The sequence below is a fragment of the Erpetoichthys calabaricus genome, chromosome 9 (genome assembly GCF_900747795.2).
Source record: "Erpetoichthys calabaricus chromosome 9, fErpCal1.3, whole genome shotgun sequence".
NCBI lineage: Eukaryota > Metazoa > Chordata > Cladistia > Polypteriformes > Polypteridae > Erpetoichthys > Erpetoichthys calabaricus.
The window spans coordinates 57,741,462-57,765,626 of NC_041402.2; the positions used below are offsets into that span (position 1 = coordinate 57,741,462).

Below are 24,165 nucleotides of genomic sequence, written 5' to 3' on the forward strand. Positions count from 1 at the left end.
GCACGGCGGCGTGCCTGCCTTGCATTTGCATATTTTTCTGGTGGGTTTACTCGGCGCTTCAGTTTCCTTTCAAAGTCATGTAGGATGTGGGGTTTTGTTGTGCTATATTGACCCTGCCAGTGTATGTTTTGCTTATATTCATCCTTTGATATGCTGGCGACTCGTTCAGAGATGGGCGCAACTCTGAATGGATGGCATAATTAAACATGTATAACGAAGATATTTTTAAAGTTCTGAACACTCCGTGGGCTAAGTTTATAACTAGTTTTAATTTCACAAAGACGTTTATCATGTGGTGATTGGTTATGTGGAGAAAGAAAAAGGACGGATAGGAATTGGGGTTTTAGTACGTCAGATAGAGACAGCACGCGTGCAATAAAGAAAGCCCGCTCAGAAGAACATGCATTGAATTCTGTGTTCGTGTCTCCGACCACCAGATCACAACCCCAACATTTATACAATATTTAAGTTAAACCTGTGCGATACCCATTCATACATGCAGTTTTTTGGAGCCTCGTCACACCTGCGATAAAGTTCTCAACACTGAACATAATAGTGCAACTATCAGTAATAATACTATTATTTATTTTATTGTTATTATTTATTAGTTTAAATATTATGCAGTTTAATGATGATAAAGTTGTTTAAAAAGTCACTTTAACGTGTCAGTGGACAGAGATTGTTAACATTAACAGAAAGTGTAGTTGGTTTACAAAAAATATTTACTATTAATTCCTTTTCTAAGACATATTCAGTGCAATACAACTTTTGACAAGCACTTCTGGATATTTTACTAAGTCTAAATGCCTCTTTGTATGGTTGAAAATATGTTGTCAAAATTATAGTTTAAGTTTTTGCAAAATTTGTTCAATAAAAAGGTTCTATATTTTGACTGCATCTGTCATGCAATGTGATACCTTCTCCATTAGTGCCATCCCCTTGAAAACTATCACTTTATGGGGCCATGCAAACCTGTATTAATACTTGTGTGCACATTAAAATGTTTTTTGTGTACAATGAACAGTACTCTTGACAGTGGAATAGGTTATTCTTAGCCAGTAATTCCAGTGGAAAATGTGGTTAACATCCACTCATGCATGGGGAAAAAAAATACCATTGAATACCGTGAAACCGGGATAATTTAGAAAAATACCGTGATATAGAATTTTGGTCATACCGCCCACCCCTAGTGTATGTTATCAAACTCAAGTTAACATTATCAATTAACATACTGTTGCAAATGGTTCATATGGTGGGGGAATAAATGAAAAAGTATGATATGATGTGATACAATTGTGCCTTGTACTTCAAACGATTCTAACTTTCCAACATTCCAGAGTTCAAATGCTAAATTTGAGAGAAATGTGATTGGAAGTTCGAACGACGTTTCATGGTTTGAACTGTGCATGCAGTGAAAAAATGTAGCAACAGAAGGCGTTTAAATAATGAGCATAAATGCCATCTGGTAGTCTCTTGCTCTCGCTGTGAAATCATCTTGTGTTATGCTTGTGTTTTTTCAGTACTTTTTTGCTTTCATTTTGGTGTGTTTGGCTATACATATAAAACCCCTAACTATTAACCATGGCATCCACACGGGACATCACTACTCCTCACTAACGTACAGTAATACAGTTTTCATTTTATTATATAGTATTTACACTTTGTTGTACTTACACTGTGCTGTAAAAATGGCACAATCTTTCGGATGAGATGTAAAACTTAGGTTCTGACTCTCTGTGTTTAAAGATCCTTGGGCATCCTTCGTAAAGAGTTGAGTGTATCCTGATGTCCAGGCTAAATTGCCCATCATAGCCTAGTCATTCTGGCCCCTTAATCATCCCCTGTCTCTTATTGGCTATCTCTCTTTTCACGTCACCACCTTACAGCTAATGTGTGGTGAGCATACTGGCACAAAAGTGGCTGCCGTCGTATCATCCAGGTGAATGCTATATAAATGTAAAGAAGTATTATTATTATTATTATTATGTTACAAAGCATATACTATGACCACAAGATTCAGGCTTTAAACTCCCAATAAATAAATACTTACATAGGAGGCAAAGATATAGGGTCCTCACATTCCAGAATGACATATTTTCCAATATACGAGGGCAATCCCAAAAGTAAGGTCTCCAAAGCGGTGGGGACGTAGAGAAACTGTTCGTACGGATGTTGGCCACACTGTTGTGATTGGTGCTTCCTCCACTCCCAAATAAGCATGTGCGGCTTCGCTGGAATGCTCATCTTGGTTTGGCAGCCCTTGAAAATGGAGCTCCCGTTGAACGCTACCGCTAAGTGCGAAGTTCGCGCAGATTTCCGACGAGACAGTCGCGAAGGTTGAGGAAAACATGCGTAAAGATCAGCGGTTGGAACTTCATCACCCACCCACCCTATAGTCCGGACTTGGCACCCAGTGACTACCACCTGTTCCCTAAGTTGAAAGAACATTTGTCCGGAAGGCGATTCTGCTCCGACGAAGAGGTGAAAGATGAGGTTCAACGCTTCCTGAAGGACATGGCGGCGAGCTGGTATGATATGGGCATTCTAAAACTACCACAGCGTCTACAAAAATGCATTGACTGAAATGGCGATTATGTAGAAAAACAAACAAGTCTTTAACCTTTAAAATGATGTAAACATTATAGAAAATAAATGGTTGTTTGTATTTCTAAAAGAACAGGAGACCTTACTTTTGGGATTGCCCTCATAATTGTTGCCTTGATCTGCTTCTTACTTAAATTAAACACTCAAGATGCTACAAAATATTCTATTGTCAGAACTACTTGTATGTCTGTTAGAATGCTTTTAACAGCAATCCCCTTTTGTCTCCTGACATAACACTTGGTGTTACATTTACCAAATTACTCTTTGGCTCAGAAACACTAACATCATCAGTCAGCATTACCCAACATCAAACTATTGGATTCCTCCAAAGGAACATTGTAGAATGTCCTAGTTGAGTCTGGGTGACCAGCTGAATCAGACAAATTCAATTCATTCTTATGAACTGCACTGTTTAGATTCTGACTTGCGTTTAACTCATGACTACAGATTATGCAGACTAAATCTACATTTCTCCTCTGTTTCTTGTTAATATTGCTTGTAGTTGTACATTACAAATTTACTTATTATAGTATATGTTTCTTTGTCAACCTAATTTTAACAAAATGTGAATAGATATATGATCTATATATATATATATATATATATATATATATATATATATATATATATATGGTTTTTATGGTGTTTTTTATTAAATGCTATTTTTGTTTTTTATAGAATAATATTTAAATATTATTTTCTCTTTATAAAAACACTAAAATACTCAAAATATGTAAAAGCAACATTTAACAGAAAATCATAGATGCCATAAACTAAAAAGTCATAATTATATATGACTTGTAATTACTTTGTGTGACCTGAATTAGATCTCCTAGTTAAATATTAACAAACATATGTCTTATAAAGATTGTTTCAATCTATCAAGAGGGAAAACACACTGATATTGAAAGTATACATCTATACCAAAACCTCTTCTATTTTCTTTAGGCAGCAACAAGGCAAATCTTGCATTGAAAGTATAACTTCAGTAATAGTGTTGAATAAAATAAAGGACATTCACCCCCAAAAAAACATAATTATGATACCTCAGGGTTGACCGCTGAAAGCATACATAGTTTTCTGCATATAACTTCCATTAATACAATCCACTAAATTGTTAATTGACTGAGTGTTGAGCAAATAGCGTCAATTAAAACAATTCACTAAACTGTTAAATTACTGAGTGTTTAGCAAAAAGTGCCGTTTTTAAATAAATTAAATACAAAAAAGTGACACAATAGTCATAGTGTGTTCAAAATGTTTTATCAATTTTTTTTTTTTGACAAATAAAAACTATCTAGTCCTAAAATGTCACGTACTATATATTGAACACATCCTGAAAAAACATACAGTAGGTACCATATTAGAATGGGCAGCACTGTTACGAGCAGGGGGACATGTTAATAATTATTTCTGTTTTCTAGATTCAAGGGTAAGGTATCCACAATGTTACTTAAAGTTAAATGTTATATGAAACTAAAAAACATGGTTTAAACACCCCTTAGATATTATTATTATTGGATGCAGAAAAAGCATTTGATATGCTCGAATGGAAATACCTTTTCACCATGTTGTAGAAATTTGGGCTTGGCCCGATCATTTGTGCATGGATCAAACAACTGTATACCAATCCAGAAGCTTCAGTTTGTATTAACACCATTAATTCAGAATACTTTAAACTAGAATGTGGTACCAGACAAGGATGCCCCTTGTCACCACTGCTTTTTTGTAATTGCCATTGAGCCACTGGCAATTCACTGTTGAAATGCTTATGAGATAAAGGGGATTATCACAGAAGGGCTGGAACAGAAAGTTTCTCTATATGCAGATGATATGGTACTGTATAAATCAGATCCACAAAATACTGTGCCTGCTGTCCTAACAGCATTAATAGAATTTCAAAAGATTTCTGGTCTCAGAATCAATTTGAATAAAAGTGTGCTCTTCCCAGTGAATTCTCAAGCATACAATATTAGATTGGACACCTTCCCTTTTATCATTGCAGATCAGTTTAAATACTTAGGGGTAAATATCACAAGTAAACATAAAGTGCTTTATCAACAAAATTTTGCCGTCTGGATGGAAAAAATTAAGTAAGACTTGCATAGATGGTCAACCCTTCATCTCACTTTAACTGGAAGAATTAACATTGTTAAGATGAATATCCTTCCTAAGCTTCTCTTTTTTATTTCAAAACATTCCAATATACATCATCTGTTTTTAAGAAATTAGATTCAACCATAACCTTATTTATTTGGAATTCAAAACATACAACGTATCCAAAAGGCGACCCTACAAAGACCTAAGGCGGAAGGCGCCATGGCTCTACCTAACTTTCAATTTTATTACTGGGCAGCAAATAAACACGCTATAAAAACATGGACACAAATAGATACATATACAGGCTTGGTCCACAATAGAAATAAAATCCTGCACTACTTCTTTATATTCCTTGCTTTGCACCCCAATAAATACAAGTTATCACCAATATACTAACAACCCAATTGTGCTTCACTCACTCAGAATATGGAACCAATGTAGGAAATATTTTAAGATAGAGAAGCTTTTATCTGTGGCACCTCTGCATGAGAACCACCTTTTTCCACCCTCTCAAACATATGCAGTTTTTAATGTCTGGAAAACATTCAGGATTAAATCAATGTTTTTGCATCCTACGAACAATTACACACCAAATTTAACTTTCCAGCAACACATTCCTTTCACTACCTTCAAATTAGAAACTTTGTTAAACAAAACCTGCCCAATTTTCCTCACCTCCCACCTACCTCTATGTTGGAAAAAACACTGATCAGTCTTGAGAACTCAGACACGTATTTCCATAATATATAAAACCATTTTACACTCCCTCCCTTTCAAAGATCCAAGAGTACAGTGGGAAAAGGATCTCTCACTCAACATCTAAGAAGAGGAGTGAAAAATAGCAGTGCACAGAATTCACTCGAGCTCCATATGTGCAAAACATAGAATTATTCAACTTAAAATTATACAGTATATCGAGCCCATCTCTCTCGTTTAAAAATGTCCAAAATGTTTCCAGGGCAAGATCCAACCAGCGAACGCTGCAATCAAGTTCCGGCCTCACTGGGCCACATGTTTGGGGCATGTACCAAATTAACATCATTCTGGACCAAAATCTTTAAATGCCTTTCAGACAGCCTTGGTGCCATAATCCCTTCTAATCCACTGACAGCTGTGTTTGGGGTACTCCCAGATGGGCATAAAGTGGAGAAGGACAAACAAATTGTAATTGCCTTTACTACACTATTGGCACGTAGACTTATCTTGGTCAACTGGAAGAATCCTAACTCTCCTATTCTAAGTCAGTGGGTAACTGATGTTATGTACTATATGAAACGGGAAAAAATCAAATTCTCACTTAGGGGATCTGTACAAAACTTTTTCAAAACCTGGCAGGATCTAATCAATAACATTTTAGAATAAGCATTTAAATTAAGGAAGCAGGTTCTCTCCCCTCTTTTATTCCATTTATCTTTATTCATTTATTAATTTATCTGTTTACTTATTTTTACTAGCTTTAAGTTTTACTCTGCTGGCATAGCACTCTTTCTCAGGGGTGGTGGATAATTTGTTTGGAACCTTTTTTTTGTAAAACTTGAGTTATTTGTATGGAATGCTATCTGATATTAATAAAATCAACAAAAAAAAATCAAATAAAAATAAACAACAGCTGGGCGGAAAGTTGAGCGGAGACAAGACGAGACGGTTATAAAATGAAGTACTTCAACAGAAAATAAATTTAAGTAAATGGAAATAGTAGTGATTTACCTATTGGTAACTAAGTAGATTGTTTAGTAATTTGGGCATTTAAAAACAGAAGAATGCTCATAAAAAGAACAAACAAACAAAAAAAAAAAACCCCACAACCTACTGACTTGATGTTGCTGCTATTAGATGCCCTCAGAAGTTAGTTAGCTTAAAGACCTGCAGAAGTTAGCCTAGACCACAGGAGTGCCTATTTCTGCATCGACTACATTGATCTAGACACTCTCCATTTTTAACTTGTGCCGCTGATTTTAAAAAAATTTACCAAATATTTATGGCCATGTAAAGAGTAATTTCTTTCTCTAGTATGTGGCTTGCCTTTAATTGTGAATCAGACAACTGACTAAAAAGTGTTTTCAACAGAGTTATAAAGAAAACAAATGATTTCTTAATTTCTCATTTATTTTTTTGAATTTAAGATTTCACTACAACGCATAAGTTACAAATCAGTAAGCATACCCTATTACATATATCAGTTGCTTATTCCATCTAGAGTATCAAGACGAGAAAGTTAAAGACTTTGTATGAAGTGATCACCCAGAGATACTGAAATATTCAAATCAACAATGTTTCATCATAAATGCCTGCCAGATTTAAAAATTACTGAATTGTTTGTAATTAGGGAAATTTAATGAAAAAAACAATTACATTTATTATTCCATTCTGTTTATGTAACTGTACTGTAGGTTACAGTTCTTCCTGCTAAGAAAGACAGAAATTTATACTAGGACACTAGTAGATTGTTCATTACACAGTAATGTATTTTTAGGTGCTTCATTCATTAACTTTTTTTAACATTTTGGAGATACTACCTACCTGTATATCTTTGTCACATCTAGAAAGAAGAAGCACATGGCCTTTCCATAATACAGTATATTTAAACCTATTATTTGTTTATTTTTTACTGTGGACTGGCAAGAGGTTGCAAGTAGCAAGCGCACCACAAGGGTGACACAGGGCAGGACTTAATCCTAAAGAAAACCTTAAGAAAGAAATGCAAAAAAAAAAAGGTCCTGCAAGTACCAGTGTACAAGCACAGAGGCTACTGGGGGCAGTATTTCTTGCTTGCATGACAGGTGACAGAAGGGCAGAGAGAGACAGCAAGAGATAGGTCAGGAAGGAAATGATAGAAGTGACAACAACAGTCTAAGAAAGGCATGGTATAACATTATGCTGTCTGTTCAAATGACGCTGACTTGGAGGCCTGTTCCTTTAAGGGAGTATTTTTCTTTTTCAAATAGTGTGCCTTGGCACAGTGGCGCGCCATGTGGAAATAACAGTGTGATACACTTGGGTCTGAACCCGAGAGGAGCAAGCACCGCAGGTGATCGAGACCTGTCTGAAGAGGATAGGACTACCTGGAACAGCTTGCATAAAAGCAGATCCGCGATCACCATATTAAGAGCACTTTGGACATGTGTCCTGGTTGCTAGAGTCCGTCTGCCTGCCTTGGATGTGTGGTTGCCAGTGAGCCTCAAAGCACTGGTAGATAGTGGCCATACAAGTTTCCTCTGAGGCAGAGAGGGGTGGGCAAAAGGGCGAAGCAGCTTGCAGATGCCACCAAAGTGCTCACTAAGTGCCGTGTCTGTGAACACTGATCTTGGAGCTCCTTTTGTACTGGCTTCTCCAGTAGTCCCGCCTCTTCGGGTAGCTGAGCAAGTGTATGAGTTATACTGTATATGTGTTTGTGGTTAGTAAAATAGTGGTGTACCTTGGGATGATTTTGGTTACAAAAAGTGTGCCACTACAGAAAAAAAGGTTGGGAAACACTGTTTTAAGGGATACTGAAGTTTCACCAGTATTGCTACAAATTTTAGCTTGGTGTCTCTGGAGTAAACTGAAGTCCAACACTGACTACTGAAGCTATTCTGTGCCTTCTCTAGTAATTCAGACAGAGATTTCAAATATGCCCCCACAGCGGTGGCTACTTGAGTACATAGCCAGGAGAAGAATAGGACAAACATTCAGCTGATAAAAAACAGAGTCCAAAGAAAAAAATGAAAGAGTGACAGAGTGTCTTACTGTTTTATTTTGGTGGAAAAGTGGGTGAGCTCCATCACCACACAGACAGGGATTCAATGTCTGTTTTGTAAAGCTCATTGGTCAACACCTTTTTTTGTTCTCTCCTTGTTTATACAGTTTTCAACCCTTCCAATAGTTGTATTGCATTTAAATGGAAGGCTGACATAAAGGTAGCCACAATATTTTCAGAAGCTAATGAATTTTATTGCCTTAATCACTAAGGTATTTAAAAATTAACTGATTGTCTTGGACTGCATGCTGAAAATTAAGAATTAAGAACAGACATTTTCTTCATTGAAAAAAAATTGAATGTCTCTATCTATCTATCTATCTATCTATCTATCTATCTATCTATCTATCTATCTATCTATCTATCTATCTATCTATCTATCTATCTATCTGTCTGTCTGTCTGTCTGTCTGTCTGTCTGTCTGTCTGTCTGTCTGTCTGTCTGTCTGTCATTAGTTTTTTTGGTTGACACTCGACTGGCAAATCCCAATATTACTCAAATTTTTTAGTTACAAACTGAATACTGATAGACAGATTGTCTGACATTTACAGCAAAATTCACAGTTTCTCAGTGATGGCAATGATTGAATTGATAGCAGATCATTACTTAACAACAAGGGAACCACTACCATGCTTTAACTCAGAAATAATGTTATTAGGTTTTCTATACATATACATCAAGATATATATCAGTTAAAAAGTTCTAATTTTAAGAAACTCTGTTTCAATTTTATGAGGATCATTCAAGCGTACTTTGGCAGACTTGAGATTTCCAGGTATGTTCTTATTAAGGAAGTGTGTTTTACCTTGCTATTCTGCAAATGATCCTTTTTTTGGCCAGAACTTTTCCAATAGCACAATCATAATGTTAAAGGGAGAAATGATGTCCATTACATACTTTTGACTTTGCAAACAATTTTCTTCTTTGCAATTAGAGAGAATTTTGATGGATATTCACTACTAGCAAGATTCAATACTGTTCTAATTCCATATGTAGATAATATGGTTCAGCTGCTTCAGCACATTATAAAGTGTAAAAAAGCTATTTATACACTGGTAGACCACTTTATCTAGAGACTTCCACAAATTTCTTTTGATTGTGGTGTGATGCGCCCGCAGAATCAGTGTACTGAAAACTAGTGGTAAAGGCCAAAGTTAGATTAATATTTCTCAGGGCTGGCCTAATTATACTATATTAAATATAAACTATACTGTATTAAATAGTTTACCCTAATTACTAGTTTAACTTGCTGGATGTAACAATGGGAGTGGGGGACTTTTCGTATCTTAAGATTGCATTGATTACTTTACACACAAATAAAAGAAGGATCAAACTCTTATACATTTTTTTTATTTTATGCTTTCCTCCAAATTCTTCTAGAACACAAAAAGGAATCCTTCATATTTAATAAGGAATACCAGACAACCGACAAGTACTTTTTCACTATATAACCATATATAACAACAGATGTGACAAATCATAATGATATGGTGGTTTAGTCTACTGACTAAAGAGGCAGTGATGAATGATACATTTAAGTAACCCTAAAAATGGATATAATCTTGTGACATTACATGCCGGTGACCTAAAGATTAGCAGAGAACAACAAAGTATGAGGATGAGCTGTTTTTATGTGTAAAAGCAAGCTCAAGATATTTTTTCCTTCCATTACATTGCGGCATAAATATGTAATTTCTCTCAAAAATGAAGTATCTCTCAAAAGCCAAACATGAAATGTATTCACTGAACTGTAAGTATTAAACCCACTAAACTATAACTAATTTAGTAGTGAGCCTGAAGATAACCAGAGATATACGTATCATTTCCTCCAATTAAGATGTTAAGAACCTCATATCATAAATTCTCCTTGCATGCCAACGTTTTACTGTTTTTGGGTAATACTCCCTGTGACCTATTTCTGACATTAATATGTTTTAATAGTTCTGTCATAAAATTAATTGGAATAAATAATTTCTTCATCTTCTCTATTATCCCTTTGTCATTCCAGCCTCAATTGCTTAGATAGATTAGTTTAAATACTTGGGTTGGGCCATCTCTGCCACTCTCCAGGACCTACAGTAATAGCTCAAAACCTGTGCAGTGTCTTTAAGGATATTAAAGCTGGGAGGAGGTGGAGAAGACTGTGTGGGAGATGTGAAAGTAGAATGAAAATGTATTGTTTTATTATGCTTCTTTGAAAATAGGGAACTGGATACCTGGTAAGATATTGCATTGAGTAAAACACCTTTATTTAAACGTAGGACTGTGTAGTGTAGTTGTGTCTGGGGATTTTAGGTGCTACTATGTGGTGCTGCCAGTGGTCACAACCTTAATTGTCTATATGTATTTTTTTGCCACACATTTTATGTACATGTAGAAGCAGTTGCATGCAAAAACGTATTACAGTATATGATTATAATATATGCAGACAGAGGCATTTAACAATGTATTACAAAAAACTACTCAAAAACAATATTTGGAAAGCTTATAAAAACTCTAATTTATATACTGTACACTAATCATATAAAGGATACACTGCAAACTGCAAACATTCTCAGAAATACTTTGTCCAAAGCAGTGCTGTTCTGTAACTCTGAACATTCTCATAATACACAAAGTACACTTATGGAGCTTAAATTTTAAAACAACTGTGTCATTTTTATTTCATAATGAAGACAATTTATATAATGTTATTTATTTCAAAGTCTTCATTTTTGTTACTGTGGTTACTGTAGGCATCTTATGCACTTTCAGTGTGTATTTTAATTTACATCACGAACAGACTTGTAACATTTAAAAGCTTTATAGTTCATTTCATTCAGTACGTACAGTACAGAAGTTAAGATGATTCATCTATGAATGAAATTGAAATAGCAACTTGTACAATTATTTGTTTAATGTATTGCATTCCTTTAGTACTTGAAGACTGTAGGTACTGCTGGGTCAGCTTAAATCAACAGCATGCATTCAATAAATAATCTAGGCAGACAGGTTAGTGACCTATACAATGACCAAAAGGTATATATACATTCTGCAACATATTTATTATCTGTCAAACAACTTTTTTGTTTCCAGTAACCATACTATTTGAGAATAGTAAGAGACCATAAAAGACCATACCTACAAATTACTAATTATCCATTTAACTCTTTGCTCCACGGACAAAAGAATGACTAAAATAAAAAAACAGGGAATTAACCTTGTTTGATGTAATGTTCAAGTCTGAATTTGTAGATCAGTTACATTACTTATCTTTGCTTTGGCAATTTTTAGTTTATTTCACTAAAAGCTACAAGTTTGTTGTAGTATACAGTATAGCAATGTTTATGGAGTTTGCACTTTCTTTTCCTGTCCTATAATCTTCTGTTAGCATTCTGTTTCACTCCTACATCCCTAAGGGCAAATGTAAACTGTGAGAATTTAGTCCAACTTGCAAACTCCAGACTGGCATTTATATTAGCACAAAATCACAAAACAGTCCTTGTGGGTCACAAAGTTGCAAGTTCTAAGAAACATTCTGGCTGGATATCATTGGCTTATGGGCTCCAATTGTTTTTAGACATATCAAAACAATTCAAGCTTTGTGAGCCAAATCTTCACTTCAATGATCACAGACCAAGGAGTTTTGCAAGCATGGCTGAAAAACTTTTGTGGATATGTCAAAAGGAGGACAAATTTGTCATGTTTTTAAACTATTTGTGGTTTTAATTGCAATAGAGTAGGGTTCAGCCAGCTGAGTTTTCGTACTCTGCTTTCTTTTGTGCTGTAATCTGAAAAATTTCTTCTGAAAAAATAACTTTCTTAATCAATCTATTGTTTCGGCTCTGAGAAATCAGTACTGATATGGTGTACTATTCAGTTCTATGGTTAATACAGTGGAGTATTTCATGCTGAGCAAATTTTCTATCATCTAACAATATTTTTTTGTCTATTAAGGCAATATTCTAAAATAATTTCTCAAAAACTTTTTCATGTGAATTGTGTACACTGCATCTAAAAAATAATGGGTAACATTTATATTTTTTTTATAAATAGTGCAGATTTACATTATTGTTCCATTGAAGCTATTAAGGAAATAATTAATGTGGTTCATTACAACTGCCATAAACTGTCATTGTATGAAAAGTCAGTGTGGCATTTTTGTTAGAGAAGCTGTAAAATAGAAAATTAATTCAAAGTAAAGATGTACACTTACTATGCTGGACAAGGTTGAGTATTACAAACTCTGGTCCTGAAAGTTGGTCTTACGTGTGAACTGCAGAAAGAGGAGTTTACTTGAATTCGATTGTTTTGTAAGCAAACAGCCTTAGTTGAAATTTGACCTAAAAATTAATAAACAAGACATTCAAAGGTCTTACCAGGCAATTCATTAACCTTTTTCATAGGATGAATTATTTTGATGTGCATTCATTTTTTCTTTTTATTTTACAAATTACATTATGTATGTTATGTAATGTTTATTTTTAAAATACTTCAGGGAATAATTGAATCTGAAACTGTACCAACCTTCCTTTCAGTAATCCTTTCATATTCTTTAGACAGTTAAATATACCTTCATGCATGCATCACGAATTGGGAACCTTTTAAGGTTTGAACTAAAATCTTCAAATAAAAGACTCCCTTGTAGCCAAAAGGCAAATTTCATTGCGGGAGTGCATAATAGAAGCCATGAAATCAAATCAATTTAAGATTATAATCTATTCAAACTTTACAAGTCAGGTTGGTATCTAGCTTTTATAAACCTCCCTGCATCAATACATAAATGAAATAAGGCAATTTTCCTTTCCAAAGCTTAACATGTCTTTCTTTTTTATGCTTTACAAAGCTGCTTTGAGTAACCTAAAATCTTTGATTTGGTATACCTAACAATTGTTTCTTTATATTTACGGGTATGTTACTCACCTCCAGCACAAGATGCTGAGCAATTTGATCTGATGACCACCCAGGTGTAGTTGTCTTTTTTATTGGTGGTCTTATTGTCATTCTTGGGCAGAGTGTATTCCCAGGCAATACCAGGGTTTTTGCCTTGCACAAGAACCTGTAAGAAAAAATAAGCAACCTTAATTCTTTAATTTAAAAGGTGTACAGAGAAAATAATGTAAAATATAACAAATATCCTTCCATTTTCTGAAATTGCTTATTCCAGTTTTTCTATTCCTTTCTTGTACCCAGTTTATCCAATTCATGTATATTGAGTCTGAATCCTATCCCAATAGCACTGGTCACAAGGCAGGCATCAACTTTAGACCACTTTTGTATTCACCAACCTCTACTCATACTGGGATATTTTTGAGTTGCCAAATATCTTGGGATTGAACAAATAGGTTTTGGAATAAAGATCCATGCATATATGGGAAGAATGTATAAACTCTGCACTGACTGACTTAATCAGGATTTATGCAGAGAACTCTTGAGTAGCGAGACAGCAGTGCTAAGTTCTCTGTCATCAATAATGCCAACACAAAATATAGTACACACAACTGATATATGTGGCATGATAGCAGTCATTTTTAGTGTAATGAAATCCATACTATAAAATGTAACTCAAGGTAATTGAAAACAGTTTTCTAAACAGCTTAGCCTAAGTAAGCATCTTAAGGTACAGGATGTGGTCTCTCTCTTTTTTCTCTAAATCTGTTAAATATTTATAGAGGACTCTTGCCTAACAAAGCAAGTTTAACTTTATTAGCTTACTTTTTACAGCTTCAAAAACTGTTTTCTTCAGTATGTATTAATCCATCTATCCAATCAGTTGCTAAACCCACTTTTTTCCTTACAGGCTCACAAAGAGCTGGTACCTATCCAGATTCAAGCGTGAAGCAACTTTTTTGGGGATGATAGTTAACTACAATACATTTTCACACTTAACAGGCCAAACAAGAGTCATAGAGATATACTGTAATCTTGTACAGTGAAGCACTAGAAACAATGTTTCAAAGTAAGTGACTTGCTATCTGAGACAAAATGTTATTTGCAGAGAAAAACAATATTTATAGATTTATCAATTCCAGGGTTAAATGAACAGCAAACTAACAATTTTAAGAACATTTTGACACCCCCACCCCCTACTCCATCATCAGAATCTACCAAACAGGACAAATTCCATTGGGTTGCTGCCAACTAGCAATTCATTTCAAATTTACAGCTGGCAGCAACGTCCACAGACACTTCCAGATACTTGAACAAAAGTGTTTAATGTCTACCTTGAACAGTTCAGCCACCTGACTTCAGACACAACATTCAAAAAGCCTTGACCGCAGGCATACAGCAATAAAATTTACAGCTTCTTAAGTTGCAGTAATGGCAGTGGTTGGATCCTGCCAGATATTTCCAAGTTAAAGACTGCACAGCTATAGCTTTGGGCAAAAATAAGATAACAATGGATAAATTGAATTTTCCCAAGTAAATAACTTCTTTTTGACTCCTAATTACCCTTTTCAAAAGATGGTAATAAATTTTTAGAACCAGCTGTTTTCTGGACATTTCAATACCCAACATTTAACCCTAACTACAAAAGAAAGGCAAAACAAAAATCCACTGACTTCTCCTTACAATATTTATCAGTATTTATTTTGTATTATTTAAATATTTCAGTATTCACAGAAACATCTACTGAGATATCTGAAGAGTGGTAATGTGCATACTAATGTTTACTCCAAATATTAGTACTGGGAGAGTGTTAATATGTAATACACAAAACTCCATTTATTTGAGAAGTCTTTCTAACACAATAAACAGTGCGTTTGGAAACAAGAAATTTTTTTTAACTTTTACTATTAGAATAATGTGAAGTTAAAATAATCAAAACTATCAGATTCAGTTAGCTGCAATGGTCAGAAGGAACATCATGGCTAGGTTATGTTTCCTGTCAAGGATTTAAATAAGATATTTATATAATTTAGTACAGGCTGATTATAATATGCAATTCCAAAATCTGAAACTTTGAGTGACAACATGATTATGTTACCTGTAATTTTTTTTTTTTTTGTTTTTTTTTTTTTTTTACTGCTGAGCAGATCTGAACATATGTGCTGATTCCAAACGGATTCATTGATTCTGAGTCTGGGTTGGGTCTCAATGAAGCACAAAGCTATGATACACAATGGGGGGAAGTGGAGTTTGGGGACAGTTGTAGCTAGGACACAAGATTAATGACCATCACTCTCATTTATAAAACTGTGATTGGATTCAAGGGTGAAAATATGCATTTGCCAAAAAAAAAATCAAATATATAAATCTGCTGTATGCACATTTCTGTGCAATTTACCTTTATAAATCACAATCATCTGGTAAATGTGCATATGTAAATGCACCTAAAAACTCATATTGACATTGCAGATGACTTATGCAATAACGGAATTCCACTGCTAATGGTTAACAAATGCAGCTTCATTCTCGCTAGGTGCCCTTATTGTAATATCAGTGCAGTAAATTGCTCCCATTAAGTTGGAAAAGCCAGACACTTCTGCAAATTGTGTTTTACTGAATGTAGTGCCATGTCAGTTGGTGAATAGCTTCCAGCACAGCAGGCATGATGGAGTGAATATTAGCTGAGATATTTCTGACCTGTTGGCCAGTTCTCTGGGAAGTGACAAGTATTTAACTGTATATAAACTGACAAAAAAAACAAGTTCAGTGCAAAGACACAGAAATGGCCCTCCTAAAAAGGAACTACAACAGAGTCTATAAGTCATGTTCATCACTTTTGAGGTTTAATGCTGTATGTTGTTACGTCAACTATGAATTAGTATACATCCATCCATCCATTTTCCAACCCGCTGAATCCGAACACAGGGTCACGGTGGTCTGCTGGAGCCATTCCCAGCCAACACAAGGCAGGAACCAATCCTGGGCAGGGCGCCAACCCACCGCAGGGCACACACACACACCAAGCACACACTAGGGCCAATTTAGAATCGCCAATCCACCTAACCTGCATGTCTTTGGACTGTGGGAGGAAACCGGAGCACCCGGAGAAAACCCACACAAACACGGGGAGAACATGCAAACTCCACACAGGGAGGACCCGGGAAGCGAACCCAGGTCTCCTTACTGCGAGGCAGCAGTGCTACCACTGCGCCACCGTGCTGCCTATCTCATTATGAATATGGAAATATTCCAAAATACTTCTAGTTACAGGCATTTCAGATTAGGGATACTCAACCTATACTAGTTTATTTAGATCAAGAAATGGCAAGTTCAATACCATAACTGTATTACATTACTACAGTGAAATTACAATCAAACCCACTAACTGAATGCTTGGTTGCATGGGCTGACAGTTTATCTAACATCATCCACTGCAAGACAGGCATCAGACCTAGGCAAGGCAAAAGCTCCTTGCAGAGCACACACCTAAATATATTCATACTCTCATAAAAGATACACTATAATTGTTTGACATCTTTGATTATTGCCTTGAGCTCGATCCTTACAATTATATGATGGAAAAGGTGGTTTCTGAAGCTGTCTAAATTATAAAATGAAGGCTATTTTGTTCATCATATAAAATGACATAATACAGATGTGTATACAAATAAACTTGGACAAAAAACAAATGCCGGGGTTGGTTCTGATTACTTTCTTGTATTTTCCAAAACAGTTCACAAAAAACATTTACTGAACATTTGAATGTCTGACCAAGAATAGCATACAGCATTACACATTACAGTAAATGCAGACATCATGTACTGTACTTACAGAAGACTGTTCAGAGTTATCTGCCACCAATTCACTTTTAATGTTCCACTGTCTCTCTCTTTCCCTTCCCAATACTCTCTTCTCTACCATAGGTCATGTTTTGGAAATAATCCCTTTCATCACTCTTTTTAGTATCTCTGTGCTAATTGTATTTAAGTGAATTGAATATTTTCCTTCTTCTTTATTTTTTAACATATTGAGATAGCAGCTTTGCAAGGGATATTTTTAATCAATAAGGGAATCAGAAAGCACAAAGGTTTTTCACATATCTGCAGGTAATTCCTACCAAAAGACAGTACAGTACTATTTAAACAAATGTGTAAACTCCAACATCACAACTTAAAAATACAGTGTTGAATCAATTACAGCAACCTAATGACTATGGTTTCACTTTACTTTCGGGTAAACAGTTTACCAGGACAAAACAACTACCTTTTACATAGTAAGCAGGGTTAAAAATATGTGTTTGTTTATTCAATAAGTACTGAAATAACACATTAACAATCATCTGTAATGATACAAATCTTATATTCTTTAAAATCACAACATGATGTTGCACTTCTTACTTTGTGCTATAACATCCAGTTATGTCTATTTAAAATACCTATAATTTATAGACTGTCAGAATGTGGGTAAAATCTTTCTTAAATTACCAAACAATTCAAACAATTTGTAAATAAAAAGTTTACTATGCACATGTCTTTCCAATTCTGTTGTCTTTTTAGTAAGAGATAGGTAGCATTATACTGTACAAACTTCAAAATTGCTTTTTGAAACTACCATCTTTTAAATGATGTTTTGTAATGTGCTAAATGTACAATCTGATTTAATAGCTATAAAGTTATTTAAACTGGTTCTTAATAAAAGCCAAGCCTAATCATAATCTTGCTATTACTCAATAATTCCTTTTAGAATAACATATCATTTTTACTGGACAAATAATTTTAGTGATTGCTGAAAGAAAAACATATTTTTTCCCCTTTTCATCTTTTTACATTGATGTATTTTACAGATTTTTGCTTTACACAACAGAATGTTTGAAAAAATTCTTACTTCAAACACTAGAGTCTCATTAGTGGGGCCAGATGCAAACAAGGTTTCAGGTTGGTGAACAGGGCGTTGATAGTCAAACACTGTCCCAGCAAATGAGAATTTTCCAGGCCAATCAACTATCCAGTTTCCAGTAAGATAGTATTTCTTTTTGAGGTTACGGACTGCCAGATAACTTGTAGATACTTCCATTTCATGTATGTGAATGCTACGGGCTCCAGCTGGAATCACTATAACTGAATAATACTCTGAAAAAACAAAAGAAAGGGCATATTTACTTTTGATGGTATACAAGTCAGCATTATAAAATCAAAAAAATACACTATTAGAAGAAAAATAATTATTTAATTTCTTTTACTGCTGTTTTACTTCTATACAATTAGGGTCTGGATATCATTTTTTACAATGTATGCACGTTATTCTAAAATGATATTTTGCACAATAAAAGAAAAAATATACTATACCTAGTGTTTGACTAGGAATGAAATGAAGGTATACAGACAAAATAATTAGTACAAATATATGGCACAACTTCAAATCCTAACAATCTGATCCAAACTCACCATTTGCACTGTGCTGTTGTAGATACTGTCCTCTGAAGAATGCACATGTTGCATTATTTCCATTACAAACACCGCAAGCATCCAGTTCAGCTTTTGAACCCAGGACTAGGTCACATCCTACTTGCTAAGACAACATTTTTACAAAGAAGGTTTAAACAAAAAATAAATTGCAGATTTTGCCAACAACCCAGACAAGTTTAAAAAATAGGGAATGGCTTTTACTGAGATTTCAATAGTTTTAGTGAAAAATGGCAGGCTTTACGTAATGTTTTTCCATATAAAAAGTTATAGTCATTGGTCATATGGGAGTATGAAATGATAAGAAACTTATATGCCTGCAGTTCACTAAATACATCAACTGTTGTAATTACTTTTAGTATCAATCATAGTTATATATCACCTTTTATGGTACAGTTAATTCTAAAGTGCTTTAAATTAATATCCTATCATCAAGTACATATTTATTCAAACAGCACACTGTGAAGTTAAGAGCATAAAATTACACAAGGTAAAATGAGGAGCCTCAGACTTAAATCTCCAGTTCCAGCTCCTTGAGACTTATAGTTACATTGCTTGAAAGGATATATTGTTCTCACAATCTTTCAGCTCATTCTGAAACAAATATATTTCTCATGTGGAAATGTGTAAATAATTCTCTGCTAAAGACATTTCACAAAATTAAATTAAAACATGTCATACCTCACAGATTCCATCAATACACACATCAAGCTGGCTTTCAGAACAGGGGGTGCCATCTTTTACTTTGTTTGACATTGCAAAGAAAAACTGATAGTTTTCTGCTATGCAATAGAGTTTGCAAATGTCTTCCTCTGAAAGACAGTATTTTACAACTGCATTAAACAGGTGAAAACAGGAGTATACTACTGAATATTGAACAAAGAATTCTGAAATAAGACTATTAGCATACAAATACACTCTACTGCATGGTATAGAACATTTCAGATGTTTGAGTATATATTTTATAAATTTAGACAATCTTATTTATTTTAATTTTGTGATGTGACAAGAAGACTTGTTAGGCATTTACATATTTTGCACAATATAATGATAAATAATAATGCATTTTATTTATATAGCGCCTTTCCCAATATGGAGCCTTCCTAAGAAGACACATATAAAACAGGACGTTTCAACAACAGAAATCTTAGGGAAATATTTATTTTGTATTAATTTTACTTAACAGATGCATACTACTAATACAGCCCTTCTTAAGCTAATACTAACTATCCATGTTCATATATATTTCTCTTGAAATGTTTACTGTTTACTACAAATATTTGGTGTTATATTATAGTATTTAAATATGGGCAGCTTAGAGGAAAAAAATCTGACCTATTGTTCTTCATTTAATTTGTGATTAATTTAAGTGTGTGACACAAACTATCAGCTACTGATTTACAGTTCAATGCTGTAAGCACTAAACTAACCCAGCCACAGGGGATGCACAAACTAGTGTTTCTTTGTGTCGGTCCCAAGCCCGGATAAATGGAGAGGGTTATGTCAGGAAGGGCATCCAGGATAAAATTTTGCCAAATCAATATGCAGACAACAATACCAATTTCCATACTAGATCGGTCAACCACCTTGTTAACAAAGACCGCCAACAGGGTGCTGGCGGAAATTGGGCTACTGTTGGCCGAAGAAGGAGAAGAAGAGGGGGGAGACATGTCTGGAGGCAGGAGGAGAGGAGGAAGGTAAAGAGAGTGGAACTGAAGGTAGGAACTTTGAATGTTGGCAGTATGACTGGTAAGGGAAGATAGTTAGCAGATATGATGGAGAGAAGGAAGGTTGATATATTGTGTGTGCAAGAGACTAAATGGAAGGGGAGTAAGGCCAGATGGATCACAGGTGGATTCAAATTGTTCTATCATGGTGTGGATAGGAGGAGAAATGGGGTAGGGGTTATTCTGAAGGAACAGTATGTCAAGAGTGTTTTGGAGGTGTAAAGAGTGTCACACAGAGTAATGATTATAAAGCTGGAAATTGGAGGTGTGATAATGAATTTTGTTAGTGCCTATGCCCCGCAAGTTGGGTGTGTGATGGATGAGAAAGAAGTGAGTTGGATGAAGTGATGAACAGGGACAGAAATTTGTGATTGGAGCGGATTTCAATGTTGGTGAAGGGAACAGAGGAGACGAGGAGGTGGTGTCAAGGAGAGGAATGAAGAAAGTCAGATGATAGTGGATTTTGCCAAAAGGATGGACATAGCTGTGGAGAATATGTATTTTAAGAAGAGGGAGGAACATAGGGTGACGTACAAGAGTGGAGGAAGATGCACACAGGTAGATTACATCCTATACAGAAGAGTCAATCTGAAGGAGATTGAAGACAGCAAAGTGGTGGCAGGGGAAAGTGTAGTTAAGCAGCACAGGATGGTGGACTGCAGGATGACATTGGAGATCAAGAAGAGGAAGAGAGTGAGGGCACAGCCAAGGATCAAATGGTGGAATTTGAAAAAGGAAGACTGCAAGGTTGAGTTTATGGAGGAGGTGAGACAGGACCTGGGTGGCAGTGAAGAGTTACTAGGCAGTTGGGCAATTAAAGCAGATGTAGTAAGGGTGACAGCAAGAAGGATGCTTGGCGTGACATCTGGACAGAGGAAGGAGGAAAGGGAAACCTGGTGGTGGAATGGGGAAGTACAGGAGAGTATACAGAAGAAGAGGATGGCAAAGAAGAAGTAGGATAGTCAGAGAGATGCAGGAAGTAGACAAGAGTACAAGGAGATAAGGCAGAAGGTGAAGAGAGAGATGGCGAAGGCTAAAGAAAAGGCGTATGATGAGTTGTATGAGAGGTGGGACACTAAGGAGGGAGAATAGGACCTGCACCGATTGGCTAGACAGAGGGACCGAGCTGGGAAAGATGTGCAACAGGTTAGGATGATAAAGGATAAAGATGGAGACGTACTCACAAGCAAGGAGAGTGTGTTGAGCAGATGGAAAGAGTACAGTGGAACCTTGGGTTACGAACATCTCAGACCACATACAAATCGGGTTATGACCAAAAAGTTTGCCAAACTTTTGCATCTGTTCACAACCACACACTCGGGTGACGAACAAGCCAGTTTCCCTTCTGGTTCGTACACGCTGGTGATTTCTGCACGTGTTCAGTCTCTCCCTGTGCATTCGCTGTGAACTCCTTGTGCTCCATTTCGTTTCCCTTCTGGTTCGTACGCGCCGGTGATTTACGAGCGTGTTCAGTCTCTCCCTTTACAGTACATTGTTCTCGGTCAGACAAGCATCACACAGAGGGACTTTGTGGTATAGCGGGTCCACAGCTCACATCAAGAGGCCAGTTTTAAATAAATAACCGCAGCGCTTGCAGCTTAGCGAGGGGGCGTGGTGGTTGATTGCTACAGCTGCCACATCCTCTTCATAAATAGAAGCGCGAGGCGGCTAAAGGGAGGAAAAAGAAAAGAAAGACGGAGGTTGCGGAGTGAGGTAGTAAGCATGAAGCAGTGTAGAAAGGACCGGTGTGAGCGAGCGAGCGTGTGTTCGCTGGCAGGCAGCTGAACAGTGAGCCCAAGCAGGGGTGTTTTGGCCGACACTCGGTGGGGCAGAAGGAAGCAGTCACTGCAGGTGAGCGATCAAGGAGCTGGAGTGACCAGAAGAAGGACGGCTGGCCGCGTAAGGCCGAGAAGGCAGTTAAAGAATGCACCGGGCTTGTTTTTAAAGAAACTGCTTTGAGCATTGTTTTAACCTCATTGTATTTAATGAAGACTTTTTTCTATTGGACTTTAACCTCCACTTCACTGCTGTTTTTATGGGATCATTTATTTATTGAAGGATTCTGAAAGCACTGCACTTTGTTTAATTTGGACTTTGTTTTTGATTGTTGTTTTGTTGATTTTAATAAAAGCACTTGGCACTTTTTGTACCATCCGATTGTTCCATTGTAGTGCCTCACTGTCGTGCTCATCGGTAACATTACCAACGGTGACGGGTTTAAGGGCTCCCAGAAGCGAGATGGTAGCATGCAGCGAACCCGCATCGTCACAGACTTTACCTCAAAACTGTAATCTCTTCTCCACCCAGTTCCTCCTCACTTCCTTCATGCCAGAACTCGACTCATGCAAGGTTAGTTTTCTTGGTTGTTTATGGTTAGTTTTTGTATAAATTAAGGATTTTTTCAAATGTTCATTTTTTCCCTGTGCTTAAAAAAAAGTGTTTACAGAGAGTGGTTCGTAAGGTTATAGAGTGAACTCTTGCAATGTTAGTTTTCTCTGTTCAAGGTTTTCTCAGTATTATTCAGTGTTTTTACATTTAGTTTACTATTACACTTTGCATTCTATGGTATAATGAACTATTTTTGTGCTTAAAAATCTTTAAAAAAAATACATATTTACATACAGCTCGTACGGTCCGGAACGGATTAATTGTATTTGCATACAATCCTATGGGTGAAATCACTTTGGGTCATGACCAAATCGGGTTGCGACCAGAGTTTTGGAACGAATTACGGTCGTGACCCGAGGTTCCACTGTACTTTGAGAGGCTGATGAATGAAGAGAACGAGAGAGAGAGAGAGAGAGAAGGTTGGATGATGGATGATGTGGAGATAGTGAATCAGGAAGTGCAACGGATTAGCAAAGAGGAAGTAAGGACAGCTATGAAGAGGATGAAAAATAGAAAGGCCGTTGGTCCACATGACATACCTGTGGAAGCATGGAGGTGTTTAGGAGAGATGGCAGTGGAGTTTCTAACCAGATTGTTTAATGAAATCTTGGAAAGTGAGAAGATGCCTGAGGAGTGGAGAAGAACTGTACTGGTGCCGATATTTAAGAATAAGGGGGATGTGCAGGACTGTAGTAACTACAGGGGGATAAAATTGATGAGCCACAGCATGAAGTTATGGGAAAGAGTAGTGGAAGCTAGGTTAAGAAGTGAGGTGATGATTAATAAGCAGCAGTATGGTTTCATGCCAAGAAAGGGCACCACAAATGCGATGTTTGCTCTAAGGATGTTGATAGAGAAGTATAGAGAAGGCCAGAAGGAGTTGCATTACGTCTTTGTGGACCTGGAGAAAGCATATGACAGGGTGCATCGAGAGGAGCTGTGGTATCGTATGAAGAAGTCGGGAGTGGCAGAGAAGTATGTAGGAGTTGTACAGGATATGTCTGAGGGGAGTGTGACAGTGGTGAGGTCTGCGGTAGGAGTGATGGATGCATTCAAGGTGGAGGTGGGATTACATCAGGGATCGGCTCTGAGCCCTTTCTAATTTGCAATGGTGATGGACAGGTTGACAGATGAGATTAGACAGGAGTCCCTGTGGACTATGATGTTTGCTCATGACATTGTGATCTGTAGCGATAGTAGGGAGCAGGTTGAGGAGACCCCGGAGAGGTGGAAATATACTCTGGAGAGGTGAGGAATGAAGGTCAGTAGGAACAAGACA

The 24,165-nt window shown here is 36.3% G+C and overlaps 1 protein-coding gene across 2 annotated transcripts in view; it reads right to left on the reverse strand.

Annotated features, from left to right (window-relative positions):
- The window catches only part of adamts18 (ADAM metallopeptidase with thrombospondin type 1 motif, 18), a 144,893-nt gene that overhangs the window by 42,396 nt on the left and 78,332 nt on the right, over nt 1–24,165 (reverse strand). For both annotated transcript variants that reach the window (XM_051932023.1, XM_028809641.2), the window contains 5 exons: nt 19,453–19,583; nt 18,754–18,877; nt 18,194–18,438; nt 13,343–13,478; nt 12,636–12,762 (listed from right to left, as the gene is read on the reverse strand). In XM_051932023.1, the coding sequence (XP_051787983.1) occupies nt 12,636–12,762; nt 13,343–13,478; nt 18,194–18,438; nt 18,754–18,877; nt 19,453–19,583 (763 nt within the window). The remainder of the gene's footprint in view (nt 1–12,635; nt 12,763–13,342; nt 13,479–18,193; nt 18,439–18,753; nt 18,878–19,452; nt 19,584–24,165) is intronic.